The sequence below is a fragment of the Protopterus annectens genome, chromosome 2.part0 (genome assembly GCF_019279795.1).
Source record: "Protopterus annectens isolate FY-2018-M chromosome 2.part0, PAN1.0, whole genome shotgun sequence".
NCBI lineage: Eukaryota > Metazoa > Chordata > Ceratodontiformes > Protopteridae > Protopterus > Protopterus annectens.
The window spans coordinates 494,387,282-494,408,665 of record NC_056728.1 but is presented as its reverse complement, the minus strand read 5'-3'; the positions used below and the strand labels follow the sequence as shown (position 1 = coordinate 494,408,665).

Sequence of the window (21,384 nt, the reverse complement as noted above, 5' to 3'; positions counted from 1 at the left end):
CAGTCAAGAATGAGGGCAAGATAGGACAACTACACATAAAGAATTTGTGTACCTACCATAACATTCCATGTGAGTTGTCCATCTCGCCCTTCATTCTTACATCCCACCCACCTGACCCCTTTCCTTGATTTCTGGAAGAACGAGAGGTGGTTCTACTCTTGGTAACTGGTCCTTGACCCTCTTCTGAGTCTGGTAAAGAGTTATAGGTGTTGATATCTTTCCCCCCTCTCTCTCTATCTATATCTATATATCTATATATATCTATATATATATATATATATATATATATATATATATATATATCCCCTCTCTCTCTCTCTCTCTATATATATATATATATATATATATATATATATATATGTGTGTGTGTATGTTTAAATAATTGTTATATCAGCAAACAAGATCTTGGGAATGCCCCTTCCTAACCCATCAGTCAAGAATGATGGGCGAGATGCTAGGTACATATCTTTTTTATTTGGCTTATAAGTTAAATGTTTTTAATGCATTTCATGTGCTTTCATGTGCACTGCACATGTTTACCTCTCATTGGCAGTCTCAGTGTGTGAAGTATGTGACATGGTATTCAGCTTGTATGCAAGGACTGTGGATACAGAAGTAGTGTGTCTGTGTATTTAAGTGTTGTACATTAGTAGTCTTTACCTCATCTCCTTGTTAGTGTTAAATATTTTAGGTTGAGCTTCAAATGTCGTTATTCTGGTGCCATGTTTTTTGAATAAAGTCACGGATGGTCTGTGGCTGATGTCTTTGACAACATTCTTTTCAGCTCCTGCACAATTTGAGTTGTAAGGATGGTAAAGTAGCTGAGCAGCAGTTTAAGGATTGATGTCTTTTGGGGTGGCTGCAGTATAAAGAATACTACTTATCCAGTGTGAGGTTTTATTGTGTACTAAGTTTGCATCACATAGTTTGGTACTCACTGTTAAGTGCTCTGCATTGTCTAGAAGGCACCTTTCCTTTATGCTGCCATGGGAAGTTGTTGCAGGTTGTGACCTGTGAACTTTGATGATAAGCCAAAGGTGGTCTTTCACAAAATGTTTGCAGTGCATATGCTCAGATTGTTTATATGTTAATAATATGGTTTATAAGGCTTGATCTCTGCAAAGTGAATGTCAAACTGAGCTCCAGGACTCTTGACTGGCACCTTGGGTAGCAGCTGAGTTGTTGACAAGGGGGTACTAGTATCCACTGCTGAGAAAAAAATTAAAGCCATCTGATAGACTGTGAGTGGTGTTTATAACAATATTTAAGGACTGCCAAGACGTGTGATAGTATTAATCTGCCATTATGGTGACTACTTGCTCAAATGTACTTTAAAACAATTGTATTGCTGTATTGCTTCTCTTTGTAGCACTTCATTTAAATGTAATTTTTGTATATCCCAAGGGTTTATCATGCTTAGACAATGTTATTTTATGCTGCACTATAGTTGAAAAACTAATTAAAAAGGCTTTTGGGGGGGTACAAAAAGTTTATAAGGTTTATTTTTATTTTCTAGGGAGATTTGAAGCAAAACGTTAGCAGGAGTACCAGAATTATTCAGAAACTTCAAGGTAAGACGCTGTATCTTTGTGTAGTACCCATTTTATTTAATATTTGTAGACTCCTCAACCTTTTTCAGCAGTGACCGAGGTCACAGAACACACACACAAACACTAAACATGGTATAAAGCATGATTTTTTTTTTTACACAGACATCAATATTTATGCATAGTTAATTTTAAGACTGACTGTAAAGCTTAAAAACAAAGGATAAAAATGATATATATCACATGCATACTGCAATGTAAACATAGTAGGACTTTTATCAAATTTACATAAGCATCTGTTAGAGTTTTATGAAATAGTTGGGCATAACAAGCATATTAAAAGTTATGTAGGTCAGAGTTTGAGGTTAGCATCATCATTGTACTGAGGCTAACAGATGGGAGAGGAGTGCAGTTCTGAAATCTTGAGAGTGGGGAGGCAGCAGGTTTTCGACTGAATACCATTCCACACAGTAAATGCGAGCTTAAAAAAAGTGTGTACAGTAGTGGTAAGAGTGAATGGTGATGCATACAGGTGGACTATTTTGAGGAATTAATGATATTCATAGTTTGCATGCTAGAGGAGGGAGGAGGTGGTGGTGGATGATTTTAAAAGGGTAGTGACAAAATCTGTCTTTCTTGCCGCGCGGTGCCAGAAGCAGAAGCAGTTCGCAAGTGCCGGTCGGCCGACTCCTGAAATTTTCGTTTTCGAGTTTCAGAACCGAAGTCTTCAAACTAAAGCTAAGTACCCCGTTGGGGAAACTTTTTCTTGCTCCTTATCGATGTCAGTAAAAGTTAATAATTGCACTACTTGTGGGAAGCAAATACCTCATAAGGATTTTCATTTGTACTGTATTCCTTGCCTAGGCCCTGATCACAGTGTGCCTTGCTGTCGGTTATGTGCCAAATTTAACCAATGCACTATTAAGCGTCTGCATATTTTTGATTCTAAATATTTTGGTTCAAGATTTAACTACCCTGAAATGGCGTCAGTTAGCAGTCCGACTACCGGAGTTCACAAAAACCGCAAGGAAAAAGACAGACAGACTGTTGAGGTCCAAAACCGACGACAAAGCTTCTCCTAAGCCAGACGCCGGTTCGCCGGTACTCAGTGAGGCGCTTTTGCAGCCCCTGATACCTGCTACTTTTGAGTCGCAGGCCTCTACAGAGACCCATTCGGAGTCTGGTATGCCGCGAGATTCGCAAAGTATTGAACCCACGGATGTCTCTCCCTTGGATGGGTCCAGAGCTGCTGAGCAGGCACCGGCTTCTGAGGGCGTTTTCAGGCCTCAACATTTTTATATTAAACCGACGCCAGCAACAAAAACAAGGTCAAAAACAATTTCTGTGTCTAAAAAAACTGACACATGAGCCACGTGCTCAGGCCCCTATGCCTAAAAAACAGATGATCAAAATGGCTGAGGATTTAATTACCTTGATCAGGCCCCCCCCCCACTAAGAGGCCTAGGTAAGGCACTGATTATGAATCTTCAGATCAGGTTTCCATTTCTTCTGATTCCTCTTCTGATCAGGAATTTTCTGTTCCACCGTATGAGGAATCTGATGCAGAGGAATCCATCCTATCTGCATCTCCTCCTGAGGATTACACTTTTGGAGAGACTTTGCATACTATTTTCACTGGGAGAGTCAGGACTTCTGTGAATCAAAAAAGAGGCTTAGGGATTTCTTTCTTCTTCCTCAGCATAGGCCTTTGGCAATACCTCCTGTATTAGGCATTGTTGTTGATGTGTTCTTGGAATCAAGCATGACTCCTGATTCCCTGCCTCCAGCTACTAGTAAGCCAGACAGATATTACAGGGTTCCTGACTCCTACAAATTTCTTTTCAAAAATCCTGCTGCTGATCCTGAGACCATTTCTCAGGGTCCCAATGGTGTTAAGGGTTCTACAGCCAAAAATCCTACCCCTTCTGATAGAGATTCCAGGGCGCTGGATAGATGGGGTAAAAAGGTTTATACGTCTGCAACCTTGGCAATCAGGGCTTTAAACTGCCAGTTTCATATGCTTAAATATCAACAGCATGTTATGGGCTTACTGAAACAGAAAATTATGTTGATTTCTGATTAAAGAGTTACAGGATTTATTGCATTCAGCAGAACAGGTTGGAAAGCATACTTTGCAATGTGGTTTTGATTCCTTGGAGGCCTCTTGTAGGACCGCCGTTACTGGATCTGTGATTAGAAGGCATGCCTGGCTCAAGGAGCAAAATCTGCCTGATCATGTTAAAGCTAAATTGTTGGATGCTCCTTTGCAGCATGATACTCTGTTTGGCAATAAGGCAGAAGAGGTTTTTAAGAAAATGGAAGACAAAGCTAAATCTATGCAATCTGTAAAAGATTTCTTGCAAGTGCAGCCACCCAGGTTCAGTAGGCACTGGCCTACTAAACATTGGTCCTTTCCTGTGTCCAACAGAGCCACTCAGGGCAAACCCAAGCGCTCAAAAGGCTACAGATATCAATCACAGGGTTCTTACAGGTCAAAGCAATGGGGTGCCTCCACCTCCAAATCTGGAGGAAACAAAGCACAGCCCTACAGTAAGCAGTCTCAATGACTTTCCTCTACCATCTCCAAGCACTTATCTTTTGGCAGCCCCCCCTTGGGGGGAGAACTAGCACTTCATGTTCAAAATTGGCAGTTAATTACCCAGGACAAGTGGGTATTAAACATAATATCCCAGGGGTACAGATTTCATTTCCATACTTTGCCAATTCCAAATGGATGGCCGGATCTGTCACAAAACCAGTGGGCAGAGGTCCAGAAACAAGCCATGTCCCTCATGGATATGGGGGCTATTCAACCGGTACCAGAAAAGGAAAAAGGACAAGGATTTTATTCAAGACTTTTCCTGGTACCCAGAAAAGACAATTCATGGCGTCCAATACTGGACTTATCGGTTCTGAACATGTTCCTGGACATTCCAAAATTCAAAATGCTGACTTTACAACAGCTACTGCGTATGCTAGGCAAGAATGCTTGGTTAGCAACTCTAGACTTAAAAGAGGCATACCTGCATATCCCAATAAGGGAATCATGCAGAAGATACCTCCGCTTCAAAGCAGGTTCTTTGCATTACCAATTCTCTGCACTGCCCTTTGGCTTATCTACTGTGCCCTGGGTCTTTACAAAGTGCCTGGCACCAGTAATTGCATTCTGCAGACAAAGAAACATTCAAATTTATCCTTATCTGGACGATTGTCTCATTCAGGCAGAGGACAAGGACACTCTTCTTCAACATATGGCATTTGCAAAAAAGGCTTCTAGCATGCCTAGGGTACACCATAAACAAAAATAAATCACAACTGGTACCCTCTCAAATAATTACATTCCTGGGTGCAAGCTTGAATACAACTGCCCAGATGGCTTACCTCACACCAGACAAACCGTTGCAATTGGCAACATATTTCAAACAAATGGTAACAAAAACCCAGCTATTTGCAAGACAAATTCTGCAGGCTTTGGAATTCATGGCATCCTGCATTCTACTATTTCCATATGCGAGACTGCATGGAAATGTCAATGGTACCTAAAAGTTTATGGAGTCAACATTGTCCCAGCCTGGAAACAATGATTCCTCTCATTCCCTGCCTACAACAGGAGTTTTTTTGGTGGGCAGAGACATGTCACCAAAACAAGGGACTGTCATTCACTCTACCCCCTGCCACCCAAACCCTAGCTACAGACTCTTCAGACTATGCTTGGTGGGGCCCACCTGGCTGGAGATGCATTCAGGGCAAATGGAGCCCAAACCAAATGCATCTGCATATCAACCAAAAATAAATGCTAGCTGTTCAGAGTACTCTGACAGCCTTCAAGGACTTACTTCATCCAGGACAGCTACTGATAAAGACGGACAACACCACAGTTATGTGGTACATAAACAAGCAGGGGGCACCCATTCCTACCCCCTTTGCAGACTAGCCATGGCCTTGTGGAACACAGCCTTGACTTACCTTGACTTACCAAATACATCTTCAAGCTCAATTCCTGCCAGGAAAGCAAAATACTCTGGCAGACGACCTAAGCAGAAATCTTATGGACCCGCACAAATGGAAACTGGATCCACAAATCTTCAGCATGTTAATACATAAATGGTGGAGCCCAGACATAGATCTATTTGCCTCTCCTCAAAACTATCAGTTGGACAAATTCTGCACAAGAACTCATGTTCCTGGACATTCCAAAATTCAAAATGCTGACTTTACAACAGCTACTGCGTATGCTAGGCAAGAATGCTTGGTTAGCAACTCTAGGTTCATAGGTTCATAGGTTCATAGGTTCATACTAGGCTATCTGCCCAAGGGCATTTACAAGCCTAGCCCATCGTTTTGTGGCTTACGCCACCCCTTTAGTATTGGGAACTATACCCATTATTTTGCTGTGCCTCTGTCGAGCAGTGACACTGAGGTAATCCCTGGGGTATATCTGCGATCTCCCATCCATTGGTCAAGATTTCTCTTGAACAAGGCCAGCGAGGTGCTCTGCCTCACATGTACCGGGATTTTGTTCCACAGCATAGGGAGTCTTTGGGTGATGAATCTATCCCTCCAGCACGTCCTATTAATAGCCGTGTCGAGGTTTAAGTCTCCGCCTTGTGGCTCTGATGGATCTAGATTTTTGAGGTAAAGCATATTCATCAAATCTGGGTTTGACATGGCCTTGTATGTTAGGCAAAGGTCACCTCTGAGCAAGCTGCGACTGAATAGAGCTGGAGTTCTTTCAGTCGGGCAGCATAGGACATATTTTGAGACCCTTTATCCTTTTGGTGAGAACTTTTGTGGCCTCTCCAGCTGCTGCAAGTGTCGGGTCAGATACATTCGAACAGGGCATTGTACTCAATCATTGGTCTGATGAGTGATGAGTAAAGGAGACTATGACCTCCCTTGATCTAGATGAGAATCCCTTCATGATAAGGTGGGTAATGTAGAAGGTCTTCCTAACTACTTTAGCTACATGGGTGTTGAATGACAGACTACTATCAACCTGGGTGCGCAGGTCCTGATAACTTCTTCTGTGCTCAGTGGATTGCCACCCTATTTGGTAGCTAGGGGTAACCTTGTTTTTCCCGAAGGGTATGACTATGCATTTTTGGCATTTAACTTTAGGCCGTGGCTCTGGCACCAGTTATCCGCTTCTGTGAGACCCTTCTGAAGGATATCTGTGTCAGATGTGTTTTCTACTATGGCCCAGTTTGCAGTCATCTGCAAACTTTGTCAGCCATAACCCTCCTGTGTTTGCTTTTACTTGGAAAAGTAGATGCCAAACAAGAGTGGGCCCAGGACTGAGCCCTGTGGGACACCACTTGTGACAGGCTTTGAGTCTGACATGGCGCCAGCAACTCTGACCCTGTGGGTTCTGTCACTCAGCCAGTTTGCAACCCATCTTGTGATGTATGGGTTAACATTTAAGCTGATGAGTTTTTCAATGATACCCGAGTGGGGTATTGTATCAAGGCCTTAGCCAGATCGAGGTAGGCTGTATGGACTGCCTTTCCCTCATCAATGGCTTTGGTGACTGTTTCAAAAGTCAACCAAGTTTAAAAGGCATGATCTGCCTTTGACAAAGCCAAACTGGGTTGGATCCAAAGTCTGCAAATTCCCTATGTCTTTATTTATGAGGTCCATTATGATCCTCTCCATGGCTTTGCAGATAAGGCTTGTCAAGCTAATGGGCCGGTAATTTCCAGGGTCGGTGGAGGCACCGCCTTTGTGAAGTGGGACCACAGTTGCAGTGCGCCACTCCTGGGTGTATCCAGAGGTAAGACTTTGATTAAACAGCTGTCCTAGCTGTGGGTTTAATTCCTCATTGAGTTCATGGAGCACACAGCCGGGGACACCATCAGGTCCCATGGATGCTGTGTTTTTGCTTTGGAGAGCAGTTCTCACTTGGGCTGGAGATGTTTGGGGGCTGAAATCGTTTGGTATAGATATCTCTCCTTTGGGGAGGGGAGAAGTTTGCACTGAACCTGTCAGCCAGTATGTTGGCAATGTCCGTGGGATCAGTAATCTTCACATCATTTTGAACTAGTTCTGAGCATATCTGGGAGTTTCCTCCTAGGTTTCTAACATAGTTAAAGAAGGCCTTATGATTGTCTTTTGAGTCTTTAGCTATTTTTCTCTCGAAATTTGCTTTGGATGATTTTATGAGAGCTCTTAGTTTTACTTATAGTGATCAAGGGTGTCTTACCTTTTAAGGATTTTGCTCTATCTTGTAGTAGCTTCCTCCTTTTGTTGTAGAGTTTATTTATGGCTGGGGTCCACCAGACTGGACGCTTGCCTTTGGTACAAAGAGTCTTTGTTTTGCTTGGGATTGCCTTATCCATGCAGTCCTGTAGGTGCTGGTAGAAGGCATTTGTAAGTGATTCAGCGGCTTGAGTACTGTTTTCGCCTCGGGGCCTTAAAGGAGACCACACTAGTCTTTAGAAGTGTGAAGTCGGCTTTTGAGAAGTTCTTTACTGTGGTCTTTTATTTCAGGTGGGGTGGGATGAAGACCTCCAGCGAGATTAGTTTGTGATCTGATCTCACCAGTGAGGGGTATACTTCCGTGTTGAACATTGTGCTCCCATGTTCGTGATGATGAGATCAAGTATGTTATCTCCTCTTGTGGGATGGTGACTAGTTGTTCCATGGCATTTGAGTTTATGAATTCCAGGAACTTTTGGGCTAGGGTGTTTGGGCTTGAGTAGTGTTCCCAGTCTATATTAGGGTAATTGAAGTCACCTAGTATGATGGTGTTTGGTGATACTTTTATCCCCTCTAGTGTTTTCAGGAAGGCCATGTGAGGTTCCTGAGTTTGTGAGGGTGGCCTGTAACATGCTACAATTTGCAGAGCAGTCTTGCCTATGGTTAATTGCACCTGGATGGTCTCCGATGCATCATGCTGCCACCAGTCTTGAGGTGTGGGTGTCCTTGATGAATGTGGATACCCCCCCTCCTTGCTTGGTATTGTGCGGATTTTGGGGTCGAAACGCATGATATGAGGTAAAACCTGATATCGCTGGGGTGCTCTCAGGAGCCTTGAACCAGGTTTCTGTCACAGCACAGACATCGATGTTCTCCATACTGAGAAGGGCCTCGAAAAGGCGTGCATTTTGAGATTTAGACTTCTGGCATTGAGCAGCATTACCCTTAGTTTTTTCCTTTTTGTGTTCTAGGGTGGTAGGTTTAGAATTTGAGCCTTGCCTAAAAAGGCACTATGGGGGTGGCAAGAGCCTTTGCCAATATCCGAATCCCAGGGTGACAGGTGCAAGCCATCCCTTGCGAAGCAGCGTGGCTTGTCCAGCATGTCATCCCAGGCAGACAGATACTGGATCCCCTTTGAATGACACCAGTGTTTAAGCCAATTGTTAAAGCTGATCATCTTATCTCTGTATTGTGGCATCATTCTTGGTGAAGGTAGGATACTGCTCAAGGTCAGGGTCATACCTGCCTGGGCTACATAATCAGAGAGCTCCTCAGGGGCTGAGGGACTTAAAAGAGGCATACCTGCATATCCCAATAAGGGAATCATGCAGAAGATACCTCCGCTTCAAAGCAGGTTTTTTGCATTACCAATTCTCTGCACTGCCCTTTGGCTTATCTACTGCGCCCTGGGTCTTTACAAAGTGCCTGGCACCAGTAATTGCATTCTGCAGACAAAGAAACATTCAAATTTATCCTTATCTGGACGATTGTCTCATTCAGGCAGAGGACAAGGACACTCTTCTTCAACATATGGCATTTGCAAAAAAGGCTTCTAGCATGCCTAGGGTACACCATAAACAAAAATAAATCACAACTGGTACCCTCTCAAATAATTACATTCCTGGGTGCAAGCTTGAATACAACTGCCCAGATGGCTTACCTCACACCAGACAAACCGTTGCAATTGGCAACATATTTCAAACAAATGGTAACAAAAACCCAGCTATTTGCAAGACAAATTCTGCAGGCTTTGGAATTCATGGCATCCTGCATTCTACTATTTCCATATGCGAGACTGCATACGAGGAAATGTCAATGGTACCTAAAAAGTTTATGGAGTCAACATTGTCCCAGCCTGGAAACAATGATTCCTCTCATTCCCTGCCTACAACAGGAGTTTTTTTGGTGGGCAGAGACATGTCACCAAAACAAGGGACTGTCATTCACTCTACCCCCTGCCACCCAAACCCTAGCTACAGACTCTTCAGACTATGCTTGGTGGGGCCCACCTGGCTGGAGATGCATTCAGGGCAAATGGAGCCCAAACCAAATGCATCTGCATATCAACCAAAAATAAATGCTAGCTGTTCAGAGTACTCTGACAGCCTTCAAGGACTTACTTCATCCAGGACAGCTACTGATAAAGACGGACAACACCACAGTTATGTGGTACATAAACAAGCAGGGGGCACCCATTCCTACCCCCTTTGCAGACTAGCCATGGCCTTGTGGAACACAGCCTTGACTTACCTTGACTTACCAAATACATCTTCAAGCTCAATTCCTGCCAGGAAAGCAAAATACTCTGGCAGACGACCTAAGCAGAAATCTTATGGACCCGCACAAATGGAAACTGGATCCACAAATCTTCAGCATGTTAATACATAAATGGGGGAGCCCAGACATAGATCTATTTGCCTCTCCTCAAAACTATCAGTTGGACAAATTCTGCACAAGAACTCATCACAAAAACGCATGGAAAGTGGATGTCTCTATCCTTCAGCTGGAAAAACCTATCAGCCTATGCCTTTCCCCCTCTGCTTCTACTCTCCAAGGTCTTACTAAAAGTCAGGCAGGAAAAAAACAAAAATTATCCTAATTGCTCCGGACTGGCCTTGCCAACACTAGTACCCGGTTCTAAGGAATATGTCACACCTTCCACCGTGGTACTTGCCTCAAGCACCTCATCTACTGTCTCAACAGAACTATCAAATTCTGCACACTCCGCTCCAAACTCTGAATCTTGCAGCATGGCTAATCAACTAATTATTCAAATCACATCTCTCAGTAAACCTGTGATGGATGTCATTTTGGAAGCCAGAAGGCCTAGTACTAGAAAATTTTATGCTGATGGAAGAGATTCTGTGCTTGGAACCAAGCACAAGGAATAGACACAGCAAAGCCCAATATTCCTCAGATTTTACAATACTTAACTGAGATGCTTGACAAGGGCCTGTCTTTTTCTTCAAAAAAAGTCCATGCCTCTGCCATCTCGACTCACTACAACACAGAGCCTCCCCTCTTTTCTCATCCATTGCTTAAACAGTATCTCAGAGGCGCCAAAAATTTAAGGCCTCCCAGGAGAACACCAACTCCTGCGTGGGGCCTCAATTTTGTGCTGGAAAAACTCACCCTGCCTCTTTTTGAAACAGCAGCTACTGCGGATATAAAATTTCTATCTTGGAAGACAGCTTTTCTTTTGGCAGTCACTTCAGCAATAGGGTTTCAGAACTACAGGCTCTCATGGCAGTGGAGCCTTTCATTATATTTTACCCGGACAGGGTGGCCCTCAGGACCAATCCTTTTATGCCTAAGGTGGTATCCATTGTGGCTGTCAACCAGACCATTAACCTGACAACATTTTTCCCACATCCGCAGAACAAGGGGGAGCGGATTCTGCATTCATTGGATGTACACAGATAACAAAGATTCTACTTAAACAGGACAAAATCTCTAAGAAAGTCTGAGCAACTACTGGTAGCATTTGCTTCAGGATCAGAGGGGGAAGGCTATATCAAAGCAGACTGTTTCTAAATGGATAACCCACTGCATTCATTTCTGCTATTTGCACCATGGTAAACCTGTGCCCAAGGGGATCCGATCCCATTCCACCAGGGCTGCCTCTGCTTCAGCAGCTTTTCTCAGAGGGGTCCCAACCAAAGACATTCTAGAAACTGCTACTTGGAGCTCTGTTCATATGTTCACAACGCATTATCATTTACCTCTCTTCTCTAAATCCAGGGCAGGCTTTGCCACTGCAGTCCTGCTGGGCCTTATAGCTGCTCCTAATGCTGTTTAGTTCCATCCTCCCATCCATAGCTTTGGGATTCTACCCAAATGTAATGACTGCAACAGTGAAACACGAAGAACCACAGTACAGTTGTGTACACTTGTAGATGTTCGAGTGAATTCACTGTTGCAGTCTAGATTACCCACCTGCCATCCTCCATTCTATACCTTTTCTTTCTTTCACTATACTCAAAAGCCTTTGTGGTGTATTTGCTTTTAGTTGAAGGTAAATTTTATGTTTCTAAGGTGTATTTATATATTTACAGTTTATTTATATATATTTTTGCTCCCCATTTGAGGGGCACCTGACATCTCGGGCAAGAAAAATTTATTAAAATGGCGTTGGCTGCATGTTTTATTTACCTGATGACCTGACGTCATGGAGGAGGAAACAGCAACTGACGCAGGACCCAAGACTTTGTTATTCAGGCTGACTGAGGGCAACCTGCCAGCAGATTACCCAAATGTAATGACTGCAACAGTGAATACACTCAAACATCTACATTTATGGTAAGTGCACACAACTGTACTTTTCAAGGACAGCACGTGCATATAAAACAGCAAGCATGTGCTAGCTTCAGTGCCATTTTGAGAGTGCAGCCAGAGAGTGAGCATGTATGAATGTAACAGCTAGTTAGTTTATAAGTATACCTAAGTTAAAGTTATTAAGCCTTAATCCTGATGTGTTTGTTTATAATAAAGCTGCTTGAACAGAACCCACAGAAGTTCGTCTGTTTTATACCGACGAGGCAAGCGACATGGTGTCAGAACTGGAATTCCAGAGACTGCTTTCCAGAGCTACGAGGTGTAGAGTTAGCAGTGAAGGTTAACCAAGAGAACTGAGCACAAAAAAGGGCCAGAAACGAACCAAGGGTAATGAAAACTTGCACAAATTATTTATTTATTAAATAAAGATAAAACGGAGCATTACAAGGGCACAGAACACATTATTAAGCAAGCGAGAGGCACAAAAAGTTTATTAATTAAACAAAGTGTTTAAAAATTAAGATAGTCTATAAAACAATTATCAGAAAAGCACATAAGCGGTTTGGAATTTTCTCAGAATTGCAAACCAAGCATGTTTGGAGTAAAATAAGCACAAGAAAAGTATAATGGGCATAAAAACGATTAAATGAGAAAAACTAATATAGTAAAATTGCAAAAAGGGCACATTAAGCATAAATAAAGCAAGGTCATTGCATGTTTTTGGCAGAGTATTGTGTTTTGGCATAAACTACTGCTTCGCATTGATTGAAGCTATTCAGGGCATAACTAGAGTTATTTGAAGTATCTCAACATGTGTAAAAGTGCTTAGTGTGTGCTAATTACTGTGCCTTTATTCTGCAGAGTTTATTTGTGTGCAAAGTGCAACCATTTCGTAAAGTACTGTCAAAATACAGCCATTTCAAAAAGTTTCTTGTGCTGGCTGTGTCTGTTTGCAGAGCGACGCCGTTAGTGTGTTTCTTACATTGTAAAGAGTTATTTAGTAAAGCACAGCCATTTTGGTAAAGCTTCATTGTGCTGTGTACTGTTTATTCACAATGTGCAATTACTTTGAAATGTTTTTTACTCTGAGCTTCTTCTGCCCAGTTTATTCGCACAGTGCAGTTATTTTGAAATGTTTCTTTCACTGATAAGAGGTGATTCTTTTACAGTACAGTGATTTCAAGAGTATTCTTGTGCCCGAGAGACTTATTTCGCAGGGTTCAGTTATTCAGAGGCTTGTTGTGCTATTGGGCATACCGTTACAAGTACTGGCATAAATTTCAGGCATATGTATATGTGTGTGTGTTTGTACATACTTGCAAAAGCCTTCACTGGTATGTGTTAATATGATGGAGGCATTTTGCAGACAGGAACTGCTTGTATTTGATTAGTATATTGCAAAGAACTGGAGAATATTTGAGCAAGAGTATGATATTTTTATACAAGCAGCTTATTCTGACAAAGATGCATGCACCAGGGCATTCATTTTGCTAAACTTAGCTGGGTCAGAGGCTATTGAAAGAGTGGGTTCATTTGTGGATGCGCCATCAGTATATGAAGGAGAAGGGGAAAAACCATAATATTGTTGTACAGGCTGAATCAAGGGAATACTCAGAGTGTTTGAAATGCAGATTCAGGGAAATGTGTAACCCCCAGACAAACATTACATTAGAGAGGCATTTGCTTTGCACAAGAGATCAAAAGCTAGGAGAAACTTTTGCAGCTCATAATTACTGACCTGAGAAACGAAGCTAAAACATGTAGGTTTGGTGATTTTAAAACATGAGTTAGTAAAGGACAGGCTTGTGTGTGGTATTAATAGTGTTGCAGTGAGAAAGATTTTGCTTTGTGACAGTGATTTAACACTGAGCAAAGCTACTGAAATGTGTCAGATCTGTGATGTTACAGAAAGGTACACAAGTATGCTTGCAAGTGATAAGAGCATAGTTTCAGCAAGCTGCAGAGCAAATGTAGGCAGCATGCAACACATGGCTAGCAGAAGCAGGCCTAAGCACATGGTAGCTGTAACCCCTGCGAGTGTGGCAGGTAAAACCCGTAGTTTTCCAACAAGTTCTAAGACTAGTTCAGTGAGAAGGACATGCTCAGTGCAGTACAAGGATGAGTCGGCAAAACCCAAATCAAGCTTTATTGTTCACTGTCGCAATTGTGGTGCCAATCATGAGTGTAAAAGAGAAAAGTGCTTAGTGTTTGGTAAGCAATGCCGCAAGTGTAAAAAAATGGAACCATTTTCAAATGTTTTGTAAATCAAGTAAACCTCGCACAGTTATAAAGAAGGGTCACTTAAGAAAGCAAGTTGATCATATATAGAGAGCTGCAACTCTACTTTCTACATAGATGGTATATCAGTAACTGGTGAAAAGGTTGATGCTGTAAATTTATTGGCAAAGAATGAAGTGATGTTCATTGTGTTTCACTGTTGCAGTCATGATTGTAGGGTTCTCCCCTGCTTGCAGGCAGTCCTCGGTCAGCCAGAATCCCAAAGTCTGGGTCTGGCGTCGGCTGTTCAGCCATGCTCCCTGACGTCAGAGCGTCAGGAGTACAAAGCTGACAGCCGACGCCATGTTCTCCAGTCTTTCTTGCCGTGTGGTGATAGCAGTTCGCAAGTGCCGGTCAGCTGACTCCTGACAAACTTTTCTGAACAAACTTCAGTCTGAAGACTTTCTTCTCCTACTCAAAGCTAAGTACCTCGTTGGGGAAACTTTTTTTCTTGCTCCAGTCCGATGTCAGAAAAAGTTAATAATTGTATTTCATGTGGGAAGCAAATACCTCATAAGGATTTTCATTCTTACTGTATTCCTTGCTTAGGCCCTGACCACGACGTAGCTAGTTGTCGGTTTTGTGCTAGATTCAATCAACGTACAATTAAACGAAGGTACGATTTTGCATTTCATTACTTCGGTAGGCGTTTTAATTACAAAATGTCGTTGGATACGGTTCCGGCTACCGGAGTTCACAAACGACGCAAGGACAAAGACAGGCCTCAGAGGTCCAAATCTGACGATATTGTACAAGCAGAGCCAGCTTCAGGTTCGGCCGTCGTCAGTGAGCCGCTTTTGCAGCCCCTGTCGTCGGCCATTTCGGAACCGATGGCCGAAACGGACTCCCACGAGGAGCCAACTAGGCCTTTGAATACTTCTGTTGCAAGTCCTTCGGATGGGTCTGGAGCCGCTGTGCAGGTACCGGCTTCCGAAGGGGTTTTCAGGCCTACTCAGCTTCTAATAAAGGCAAAGCCAAAGACAAAGGCAAAGACTCCTTCCAAATCAAAGACTGCAACACAGGCCTCTTCTGATCCGGCTCCCAAGTCACAGAAACAGTTACTTAAGATGGCGGAGGACTTACTTACTATGATTAGGGGTTCACATCCCCCTCCAGATAAAAGGCCAAGGCAGGAAGTTTATTATGACTCCTCTGATCAGGCTTCTGTTTCTTCGGTTTCTTCTTCTGACCAGGATTATTCTTTACCTCCTTATAAGGACTCTGATGCTGAGGAATCCATTCCCTCAGCTTCTCCCCCTGAGGATTTCTCTTTTGGGTAAACTTTGCATGAGATGAGGGAACATTTTCACTGGGAAGGACAGGAGTATTCAGAATCTAAGAAAAGACTAAGGGATTTTCTTCTTCTTCTCCAACATAGACCCCTGGCTATTCCTCCTATTTTGGATATTGTGGATGATGCTTTTTCGGAGGCTAACTTAGGGGTTAACCCCTGACTCTTTTCCTCCAGCTCCTGTTAAGCCTGACAGATATTACAGGGTTCCTGATTCCCACCAGTTTTTATACAAGAACCCTACTGCTGACCCTGAAACCATTTCTCAGGGTCCTAAGGGAGTTAAGGCCGCTTCTGCTAAAAACCCCATTCCCACTGAGAAGGATTCCAGATCTTTAGAAAGATGGGGCAAAAAAGTGTACACTTCTGCTACTTTATCTATTAGGGCTTTAAACTGTCAGTTTCATATGCTGAAATACCAGCAATTTCTCCTGTCCGTTTTAAAACAAAAGCTAACTTCCATTTCCGCCTGTGCAGATAAGGAATTACATGATTTAATGCATGCCACTGAACAAGTTGGGAAGCATGGTTTACACTGTGGTTTTGATGCCTTGGAGGCTTCTTGTAGGGCTGCTGCCTCTGGTACAGTAATTAGAAGGCATGCATGGTTAAAGGAACAAAATTTGCCAGATCAAGTAAAAGCTAAATTATTGGATGCTCCTGTTCAGCATAATGTTTTGTTTGGATCTAAAGCTGAAGAGGTGATTAAAAAGATGGAGGATAAGGCTAAATCCATGCAAACAGTTAAAGATTTCTTACAAGTACAGCCACCCAGATTTAGTAGGAATTGGCCTACAAAAAATTGGTCCTTTCCCAATTCAGACAGGCCTCAGAAAGGTAGATACAGACGCTCACGAGGAAGGCCTCAAACACAAGCCTCTTATAGACCAAGACAGTGGACTGCTTCCACCCCTAGGGGAGGAGAGGACAGGTCGCAAGCTCATAGGAAACAGACTCAATGACTCCCTCTGTTGGGCTGCAGGAACTTCTTGCCTGGAAGCCCCTCTCGGAGGAAAACTTTCTCTTTTTCACCTAAATTGGACTCGTATAACCAAAGACAAGTGGGTTCTGGATGTGGTTTCAAGAGGTTACATATTCCATTTTCATACCCTGCCAAGGCCAAGCGGATGGCCAGATCTTCTAAAACATCAGTGGACAGAGGCCTTAAACCAGGTGGAAGCTCTTTTGGCTATGAAAGCCATAGAACTAGTTCCACTTTCAGAGATGGGACAAGGCTTTTACTCAAGGCTCTTTCTAGTCCCCAGGAAACAAAATTCATGGAGACCCATTCTGGATCTGTCAGTCTTGAACACTTTTCTAGAGATACCAAAATTCAAGATGCTAACTCTACAGCAGCTACTTCCAATGCTGACCAAAAATGCATGGATGGTAACTTTGGATTTAAAGGAGGCATATTTACAGATTCCCATCAGGCAGGAGCGCAGAAAATACCTCCGGTTCAAGGCTGGATCGAGGCACTTTCAATTCTCTGCGCTGCCCTTTGGATTGTCTACTGCGCCCAGGGTCACCAAATGCCTGGCTCCAGTAGTAGCTTATTGCAGACTCAAGGGAATTCAAATTTACCCTTATCTGAACGACTGTCTTATTCAGGCAGAGACAGCAAGGAGGTCTTACTACAGCATCTACAGTTTGTTCAGAATCTTCTCAAGTTCCTGGGATTCACTGTAAACATAAAAAAGTCAAATTTAACACCCTCACAACAGATAATTTTTCTGGGTGCTTCTCTAAACACAACAACCCAGATGGCATTTCTGACACACGAAAAACAGTTACAGCTGGCTCTAACTTTCAAAACCTTGGCAACTTTACCTCAGCTATCTGCAAGGAGATTCCTACAGGCTTTGGGTTACATGGCCTCCTGCATCCTTCTCGTACCATATGCAAGGCTACATATAAGGAAAATACAGTGGTACCTAAAAAGTGTATGGTCGCAGCATTGCCACAGTTTAGACATTCTGATCTCCGTCCTGCCTTGTCTTCAAAAGGAATTCCTTTGGTGGTCCAAGGCATGCACTCTAAACAAAGGAAAACCCTTCTGTCTGCCTCCGGCCACTCAGATGGCCTTCAGGAATCTTCTACAACCAGGACAACTACTGATAGGACAGACAACACCACAGTTATGTGGCACATAAACAAGCAAGGGGGATCTCATTCCTACCTCCTTTGCAGACTAGCCATGGATCTATGGAACACAGCTCTAGCTTGCAATCTGGACCTTCAAGCTCAGTTTCTACCAGGGAAGCAAAACTTCCTGGCAGACAGTCTGAGCAGAAACCTTTCGGATCCACACGAGTGGATGCTGGACACTGAGATATTCAGGATGATAACAGCAGTCTGGGGATGTCCTTATATAGACCTCTTTGCATCCCACCTCAATCATCAACTACAGATTTTTTGCACCAGGACTTTCCACGAACAAGCTTGGAAAGTGGATGCACTATCATTCAGTTGGAGAAAACTCTCGGGATATGCCTTTCCGCCTCTTCCTCCACGGGTATTATTAAAGATCAAACAGGACAAGCTCAAGATGATAATCTTGCTGGCCTCAAATTGGCCTCGACAGTTTTGGTACCCAACTCTGAAAAACCTATGTCTGGAGCCCCCTTGGGTTTTACCGCAGACTCCGAACCTTCTGTCCCAGCACCAGGGTCAGGTTCTACACTCCCATGTCAGAACTCTCAGCCTGGCGGCCTGGTTAATCCAAGTCTTTGATACATTCTCTCCTACCCAAGCAGGTTATGGATGTCATTTTAGAAGCCAGACGTCCTAGAAAATCTTATGCAGGAAAATGGAAAAGATTTTGTTCCTGGATGGAGGCTCAGGATTCTAATCCTCTTCTTCCTAACATTCCTTTGATTTTACTTTACCTGACAGATCTCTTACATAAGGGTCTCTCTTTCTCTTCCATTAAGATACATGCCTCTGCTATTTCCGCTCATTATAATACAGACCCTCCAATCTTTTCCCACCAGCTCATGAGACAGTTTCTCAGAGGAGCTAAGAACTTAAGACCTCCTAGAGCTCCTCCCGTTCCTGCTTGGGATCTCAACTATGTTTTGGAAAAGCTCATCTTGCCTCCTTTTGAGCCTGCTGCCTCTTCTGACATCAAGATGTTCTTCATTCCACATTGCTGCAGTCCTAACTATTGGGTAGTCCGCTGTCCCAGTCGGCCCGAATACCAAAGTATATGGCTGACGTCGGTCAAGGTGCATTAGACTGACGTCAGTACGTCAGGGTACTAATGCGCATGACCGACGTCATATCCTCAGTCTTTTTTGCCGCATGGTCCGATGCAGAAGCAGTTTTGCGAGTGCAGGTTGGCGTTCTGAAAGTTTCTGAAGTCAGAGTTTCAGACTGAATCAAAGTTGGCTAAGTACCCCGTTGGGGAATATTTTGGTTTTTTCTTGCCTCAGTATTTAACCGGATGTCAGAAAAAGTGAATAACTGTATTTCTTGTGGGAAACAGATACCTCATAGGGATTACCATACTTTGTGTATACCTTGTTTAGGGCCTGAGCACGACGTTGTTGGATGCCGCTCTTGTGCTAGATTTAACAAACGCACTATTAAGAGAAGGTTAGACTGTGCCAGGTTAGTTTTTGGGAAGCGTTGTAATTATAAAATGCCGTCGGATACTCCGACGCCCGCTTCGGCCAAAAAACACAAGGACAAAGCAGCAAAGCCTAGAGTGGAAGAACCGACAGTCCCGGACGTCGGTTCTTTAGAAGGCTCAGTGGAGCCGGAGGTTCTGCCAGGAGTTTCTTTGGAGTCTCAGGGAGAGACTTTACTGTTACAGGATGTGTCCTCTCAGGAAGTAGGCCAGGCTGAAGGGGCTTCTCAGGTGGCTGTTCTTCCCTCTCTTCCTAAGGTGGTTAGAGCCTCCCCTTCTGTTTCCAAGGCTTCTTTGAGAGGCAGGCCAAGTTTAGCTTCAGTGGGGGTTTCTCCTAGTGCTTCAGGGTCTTTGCCTAAGAAACATATGCTTAAAATGGCAGAGGATTTGATTACTATGATTAGAGGTTCTATGCCCCCTCCTGATAAGGGCCCTAGGGTGGCACCTGAGTTTGGGTGTTGTGTGCAATGTTCGAGGCTTCTGAGTCTTGGCTGAAGACTTGCAGGAGTATCCTCCTTATTCTGATTCTGATGTGGATGATTCTACTCCTTCAGCTTCTCCTCCTGAGGATTTTTCATTTTCAGAGACTCTGCATTCCATGAGGGAGCATTTTAAATGGGAAGGTCAAGATTTCTCTGATTCCAGGAAGAGGCTTAGGGAATTCTTGTTTTACCCCAGCATAGGCCTTTAGCTATACCTCCTGTTCTGAATGTGGTGGAAGATGTTTTGCAGAGGCTTCCCTGAATCCTGATTCTTTGCCTCCTGCCCGGTTAAACCGGATAGGTACTATAGGGTGCCTGAAGCTCATAAGTATCTTTTAAGAGTCCTAGGGCAGACCCGAAACTGTCTCTCAGGGGCCTAAAGGTGTGAAGGCTTCTGTTGTTAAAAATCCTGTTCCTCCTGATAAAGAGGCAAGGGCTTTGGATAGATGGGGAAAGAAAGTGTATACTTCTTCCACTTTAGCCATGAGAGGGTTGAATTGTCAGTTTCACATGTTAAAATATCAGAATTATCTCCTTTCACAATTGAAGGCTAAGGTGGATGCTCTGGCAGAAGGTATTGAGTGTAAAGAGTTGCAGGATTTAGTTCATGTGTCTGAACAGGTGGGTAAGCATTCCTTGCAGTGTGGTTTTGATGCTGTGCAGGCCTCCTCGAGGGTGGCTGCCACTGGTTCTGTTCTTCGTAGGCACGCCTGGTTGAGGGATCAGAATTTAGCTGAGCATGTTAAAACAAGGATTTTGGATGCTCCTTTACAGTCTGATGTGTTGTTTGGTTCGCCTGTGGAAGCAGTTTTAAAGAAAATGGAGGACAAGGCTAAGTCTATGCAAACTGTTAAGGATTTTTGCAGGTGCAGCCTCCAAGTTTAGTAGAAATTGGCCTACTAAGGGATGGACATATCCTGCTTATGATTCCCAGTCTAGGGGTAGGTCTAGACGTGGTAGGGGCAGAGCTCAAGGTTCTTTTAGGCCTAGAACAGCGAGTTCACCTGCTCAGACTTCTGGTGAGGGCAGGGGTCAGTCCTTTCGTAAACAGACCCAATGACCTACCTTTTCAGCTGCCAGTACCTTCTCGCCTGGCAGCACCTTTGGGAGGAAGGCTGGCTCTTTTCAAAGAAAATTGGGATTTAATTACCCAAGACAGATGGGTTTTGGATATCATTCACCACGGTTACAGGTTTTATTTCCATACCTTGCCTCCTTTCAAAGGCATGCCAGACATTCCTCCTCTACAAAGAAAAGAGGCTCACAAGCAAATTTCTCTGTTGCTCCAAATAGGGGCCATTCAGCCAGTTCCTGTGCCAGAAAGGGGCCTAGGATTTTATTCTCGCCTGTTCCTAGTACCGAAGAAGGGGAACACGTGGAGACCAATTTTGGATTTATCTATCCTCAACACTTATCTGGACATTCCCAAGTTCAAAATGTTGACGTTACAACAGCTTTTACCTCTGCTGGGCAAAGATCACTGGATGGTAACTTTAGATCTCAAGGAAGCTTACCTTCATGTGCCTATCAGACTAAGTTGCAGGAAGTATCTGCGTTTTCGAGCTGGAAATTCTCATTATCAGTTCTCTGCATTGCCCTTTGGCTTATCTACTGCCCACAGAGTATTCACAAAGGTTCTGGCTCCAGTGATAGCTTACTTCAGGCTACAAGGAATTCAAATCTATC

General features: G+C 43.5%; 1 protein-coding gene across 2 annotated transcripts in view; it reads left to right on the top strand.

Annotated features, from left to right (window-relative positions):
• GOLM1 (golgi membrane protein 1) overlaps nucleotides 1-21,384 on the top strand; it is a 1,295,551-nt gene that overhangs the window by 405,881 nt on the left and 868,286 nt on the right. For both annotated transcript variants that reach the window (XM_044060901.1, XM_044060899.1), the window contains exon 4: nucleotides 1,517-1,571. In XM_044060901.1, the coding sequence (XP_043916836.1) occupies nucleotides 1,517-1,571 (55 nt within the window). The remainder of the gene's footprint in view (nucleotides 1-1,516; nucleotides 1,572-21,384) is intronic.